This window comes from Trachypithecus francoisi, unplaced genomic scaffold, assembly GCF_009764315.1.
Source record: "Trachypithecus francoisi isolate TF-2019V2 unplaced genomic scaffold, Tfra_2.0 Lachesis_group12, whole genome shotgun sequence".
Classification (NCBI taxonomy): Eukaryota; Metazoa; Chordata; class Mammalia; order Primates; family Cercopithecidae; genus Trachypithecus; species Trachypithecus francoisi.
In genome coordinates this window covers 7,327,975-7,333,974 of record NW_022681457.1, presented here as the reverse complement: position 1 = coordinate 7,333,974, position 6,000 = coordinate 7,327,975, and the positions used below count along the sequence as shown (strand labels likewise).

At 47.9% G+C, this 6,000-nt stretch overlaps 1 protein-coding gene across 4 annotated transcripts in view; it reads left to right on the top strand.

Annotated features, from left to right (window-relative positions):
- The first annotated feature begins 395 nt into the window (after positions 1 to 395).
- The window catches only part of LOC117091704 (zinc finger protein 616-like), a 64,568-nt gene continuing 58,963 nt past the window's right edge, over positions 396 to 6,000 (top strand). For 2 of the 4 annotated variants that reach the window (XR_004440515.1, XM_033224383.1), the window contains exons 1-3: positions 396 to 745; positions 2,937 to 3,079; positions 4,806 to 4,900. Coding sequence is in view for 3 of the 4 variants with exons in the window: in XM_033224383.1 (XP_033080274.1) it covers positions 4,886 to 4,900 (15 nt within the window). In the remaining variant the exon portion in view is untranslated. The remainder of the gene's footprint in view (positions 746 to 2,936; positions 3,080 to 4,805; positions 4,901 to 6,000) is intronic. The other 2 variants (XM_033224384.1, XM_033224382.1) reach the window with 2 other exon arrangements.

The following is a 6,000-nucleotide window of genomic DNA, read 5'->3' as shown; positions in this document are numbered from 1 at the left end:
TAATCCCAGCACTTTGGGAGACCCAGATGGGCGGATCACGAGGTCAGAAGATCAAGACCATCCTGGTTAATACGGTGAAACCCCGTCTCTACTAAAAAATACAAAAAACTAGCCGGGCGAGGTGGCGCCTGTAGTCCCAGCTACTCGGGAGGCTGAGGCAGGAGAATGGCGTAAACCCGGGAGGCGGAGCTTGCAGTGAGCTGAGATCCGGCCACTGCGCTCCAGCCTGGGCGACAGAGCGAGACTCCGTCTCAAAAAAAAAAAAAAAAAAGAAACAGTCACCAATACTCCCAAATCAGGAGAACAAAGACTCGGTGGGCTGAAGGCAGAGGGAATAACAGGCCCCGCCCACCAAACAGGTCCCGCCCACACCGCCCGTCCCGCCTTGCCCGCCTGGCCCCGCCCACTACCGCATGAGCCTTGCCCCACCCTTTCAGGGTTCCCAAATCAGGTCGGTCTTTCTGCCCCTTCCCTTGCGGGTCGCACCCCACCCAGGACCCTCCCCCGCCCCAGGCTTCTTAGTCTTTTTTCTCATCTCGTGAAGCTTCCTGCACACCCGGAAGCAGATCGCGCGGGGAAACGGTCACAGCGCTCTGCGCGTCAGTTTCCGTCTACCTGGACTAAACATTTGCTTCGCCGGGTCTACGTGAATCACACGTGCACTTGGCAGTCTTCCCTTGTCCATACCCGTTTCCTGGGGATCGCTACGGACCTTAGAATACCAGCAACAGCCCCTTCGCCCCAAGTAAGTCTAATAATTGCTTTCCTTTCGGTTTAAAAATCTCTCTGCGGCTGTTCCTTGCTCCCTGCCTTTCTGCCTTAGGACTATGTAGACAACCCCACTCAGGTCGTGTTCCTGCTTGAAACCCTTACTGACCTCTGCTTCGGCCCTGCGCCAAGTCGAGCCCTCACTCGGGAGGTGGATTCCCACTCGTTGCGACCCCCGAGTTCCTCCCTCGTCAGCCCCTGGAGGGGAGGGCCCGCCGCCCAGCTCCTGAAGGAGCCGCTTCTCCTGCCAGGTCCTGGGATTCTGCAGACCCTCCCTGTCCTGAGACACCGTCCCCCGCGCCACCTAGTGTGCTCCTCACGCCGGGTCCTTCCGCTCTCCAGGCTTCCCCTTCACAGCCACTGCTTTTCCTGATCCCTCCGTTGGGGCAGGTGACCTGAGTCTGTCTTGTGACACCCAGTGTTCTTCCTTCCCAAATTTTACTCCACTGGAAAATGTGCTCTTCCGGGAGGTGGGCATCTTATTCCTCCCCTTTCCTACTGAATGTGTGGGTGAGAGGGATCAGGAGAGGAAAAGACGGGGAACGACGAAGCAAAAGGAAAAACCGAAGAGAATGAGGGAGACCCATAAATACACGGCAAAATGGATGATAATTTAGGGATTTGCAGAGAGACAGCAAGAGTAAAAGAGAACGAATGGAGAAAGAAGCAGGGGGAGAAAAGCACATAGAGACATTTAGAAAAAAAGGGGGACCGGCCGGACGCGGTGGCTCAAGCCTGTAATCCCAGCACTTTAGGAGGCCGAGATGGGCGGATCACGAGGTCAGGAGATCGAGACCCTCCTGGCTAACCCGGTGAAACCCCGTCTCTACTAAAAAATACAAAAAACTAGCCGGGCGAGGTGGCGGGCGCCTGTAGTCCCAGCTACTCGGGAGGCTGAGGCAGGAGAATGGCGTGAACCCGGGAGGCGGAGCTTGCAGTGAGCTGAGATCCGGCCACTGCACTCCAGCCCGGGCGACAGAGCGAGACTCAGTCTCAAAAAAAAAAAAAAGAAAAAGAAAAAAAGGGGGACCTTCAGAGAGATGAAGGGCAGCAAAAGAGTGGGGCGGCAAAGGAGGAGGCACTGCAGACAGACAGTGGGGAGAAAGTAAAAGAGTTGGAACCGCAGCCGACAGAACTACGTGGTGCTGGAACTGAAAGAGAGGGCGGTGGGTGACAAGCAGAGTACAGGGAGAGCCGCAGCAGGGAGGAAGCCTAGGAAGTTGGGGGTGCTAGAGAGTGGGAACAAAGGAGCTGTAACAGGTAAGAGGGAGTTTTAACAAGGAGAGCAGAGAGGGAGCTTAGATGGGGAAAAAGAGGCAGAAATACGTGGAGACTGGGGACTGTCAGAAAGATTGGGGAGGAAGAGTTCCAAGAGGTGAAGTAAGTTGCTGAGTACTGGGCAGAACAGACATAAAAGAGAAGAACAGAAAAGGGGAGGAAAGATGCAGCATACGAGAGGGAAACACGTAGTAGTGAAGAAAGTGGGAGAGGACCCTATCCAGATGAGTGATGAGTTGATTGGATATGGATGGTGGTTGTAATATTCTGATTTGTGACTTTATACTCTAAAATTTTTTTTCTTTAAATTGTAATCATGAGGATGAAAATTACCACTCTTTTCTGTAAGGCTTGTGCATTTTGTATTTATTTGTATCAAAAGATATTTGGAATTTCTATTTAGCCAGAGGGCATTTAAATTCAGTCATTTGGCCGGGCGCGGTGGCTCAAGCCTGTCATCCCAGTACTTTGGGAGGCCGAGGCGGGCGGATCACGAGGTCAGGAGATCGAGACCATCCTGGCTAACCCGGTGAAACCCCGTCTCTACTAAAAAAATACAAAAAGCTAGCCAGGCGAGGTGGCGGGCGCCTGTAGTCCCAGCTACTCCGGAGGCTGAGGCAGGAGAATGGCGTGAACCCGGGAGGCGGAGCTTGCAGTGAGCTGAGATCCGGCCACTGCACTCCAGCCCGGGCGACAGAGGGAGACTCCGTCTCAAAAAAAAAAAAAAATAAAAAATAAATAAATAAATTCAGTCATTTGTGGTAACTCTTTTCTTCCCTGGGATAGAGTAGAGGATAGAGAAAATGAGAAATGGGGCAATAAATGACTGTCACTCTCACTACAAGGTATGTCTTTGTTTTTTGTTTTTTGTTTTTTCTTTTCTGAAACAGGGTCTTGCTCTGTCAGACTAGAGTACAGTGCCATGATCTCTGCTCACTGCAGCCTCAACCTCCTGGACTCAAATAGTCCTTCTGCCTCAGTCTTTCAGAGTACTGTGATTACAGATGGGAAGCCACCACATCAGGCCTACAAGGTATGTCTTTGTAGGAATATTGAGAGTCTTATTTTTTTGTAATGGATTTTCTGCTTTTTTCTTTTTTTTTTGAGACGGAGTTTCACTCTTGTTGCCCAGGCTGGAGTGCAGTGAAGCCATCTCGGCTCACTGCAGTCTCTGCCTCCCAGGTTCAAGCAATTCTCCTACCTCAGCCTCCCAAGTACCTGGGATTACAGGCATGTGCCACCACACCTGTCTAATTTTGTATTTTTAGTAGAGACGGAGTTTCTCCATGTTGGTCAGGCTGGTCTCAAACTCCCGACCTCAGGTGATCCGCTGGCCTTGGCCTCCTAAAGTGCTGGGATTACAGGCATGAGCCACTGCACCCGGCCTACTTTTTTCTTTGTAGTTCCTTTATTTGTTTATTTATTTTTTTAAGACAGAGTCTCGCTCTGTTGCCCAGACTGGAGTGCAGTGGTGCGATCTCAGCTCACTGCAACCTCCGCCTCCCGGGTTCATGCCATTCTCCTGCCTCAGCCTCCCGAGTAGCTGGGACTACAGGCACCTGCCACCACACCCTGCTAATTTTTTTGTATTTTTTAGTAGAGATGGGGTTTCACCGTGTTAGCCAGGGTGGTCTTGATCTCCTGACCTCATGATCTGCTCGCCTCAGCCTCCCAAAGTGCTGGGATTACAGGTGTAAGCCACCACGCCCAGCTGTAGTTTCTTAACATTTAATTGATTGTTGTTTTGGAAGCTTGAGATAAGTGTTTATTCACTTTCTGCCTTTCTATAATTACTGACTTCTGAAATGAGGTTTGGTGGCATCCATTAATCAGCTGACATCATTCGTTTCTAAATGTTAAGTATTGTCATTTTTTTAAACTTTCACCCTATAATTCATTAAAATTTTCAAAAACTTTCCAAACTGTTAAAGTGTCCAATACAGTATAGACACCATTGTGTACATTAGATTCCCCAGAACTTCTTCATTTTATAACTGAAAGTTTGTACCCTTTGACCAACATTTTTCCATTCTCCCCCCTACCAGTTCCTGGCAACAACTGTTCTACCCTGTTCCTATGAATTGGATTGTTTAAGATTCTGTTTATGAGGTCATACAGTAATTGTCTTTTAGTGTCTGTCTTATTTCACCTAGCATATGTCTTCTAGGTTCATCCATGTTGTTGTAAATAGCAGGATTTTCTTCTTTTTTATGATTGAATAAATCCATTATACATATGAACGCATAATAAATACACGTACACATAGAGATATGTATACAGACACATAACACATTTTCTTTTTTATTTTTATTTATTTTTTTATTTGAGATGGAGTCTCACTGTGTTACCCAGGCTGGAGTGCAGTGACATGATCTCGGCTCACTGCAACCTCTGCCTTCCAGGTTCAAGTGATTCTCCTGCCTCAGCCTCCCAAGTCACTGGGACTACAGGTGCATGCCACCACACCCAGCTAATTTTTGTACTTTTAGTAGAGACGGGGTTTCACTGTGTTGTCCAGGATGCTCTCAAACTCCTGACCTCAGTTGATCCGACCGCCTCTGCCTCCTAAAGTGCTGGGATTACAGACATGAGCTACCATGCCAGGCCACTTGGTCTTTGTGTAGGAATTTATTATTCTTGCATCCCCCGGTGCAGTGGGCTGTCTCTCCACATGCTGAGATTTTCCCTGTGGGTGTGGTTGTGGCACAGAAAGGAATGTGTTGTTTCCAAGCATTGAACGACAGATTTTTCACTTTCAGATTTGACTTGTAAAGAAGTAATTATATTGACTGAGAGAGAAGCCCAGAAGAGGAAGAAGAGGAAAGAAAAGGAGTCAGGGATGGCTCTTACACAGGTAAAATCATATTCTTAGTGGATCATTCTGTCTCCTTCCTTTTTGAAATGTGACGCATTGGAGTTGTGAATCTTCTCTGAGTCTGAAGCATCCTGCCTGACGTGTTTACTGCCATTCACCCATGCCTTCCCTCAGTTTCTCTCATCTCACTTAGATTCTATCTCACTGAGACCTAGTGACTTGGGAAGACGCTCTGCTGGGTATGGTCCTGGGAGCGGCTCACACCCAGACATGGATAGAGACGGGGTATGGGCCCCGCAGTGTCAGAGCTGTTGGCAGCAGAGATGGTTTAGAGGCAAAATCAGGATGCAGTCGGCTCTCTGTAGACCAGAAGTAGAGAAGCTGCATGCAGAAGGCACATATTAATGTGCACAACACCTCATAAATTCTGGAAAAGAGGCCTGTCAGGGGAGATCTTTTCTGCCTAATTGTATACTACATTTGAAGCTGTATGAATGAGTCACTGTTTCTAACTTCAAAATCTTAATGACTGGGAATGGAATGGACAATTAGATACACACATCAGTGATAAAGGGTGTTTTATTTTATCATTGATTTTTTTTTTTTTTTGAGATGGAGTTTCGTTCTTGTTGCCCAGGCTGGAGTGCAATGGTGCGATCTTGGCTCACTGCAACCTTCACCTCCGTGGTTCAAGTGATTCTCGTGCCTCAGCCTCCTGAGTAGCTGGGATTACAGGCACGTGCCACCACGACTGAATAATTTTTGTATTTTTAGTAGAGATGGGGGTTTCACCATGTTGGTCAGGCTGGTCTCGAACTCCCGACCTCAGGTGATCCGCCCACTTTGGCCTCCCAAAATGCTGGGATTACAGGCATAAGCCACCATGTCCAGCCTATCATTGATTTTAAAATATAAAATCAACCTGAATGTCAGATTCATTTAGCCATTGTCACCATATCCGTCCTACAGAGACTGCAGTGTTCATGCTGGGACTCCTAGTAGGAGTTGTTTTATCTAAAAAGATTATAATTTTGCTCAGATGTAGGAGCAGAACTTCTTCGTTATTAGAGATGATGGAGCCAAATTCTCTCATTCCACCAATTATTACTGAACATCATATTTCTTTTATTTTAAACATC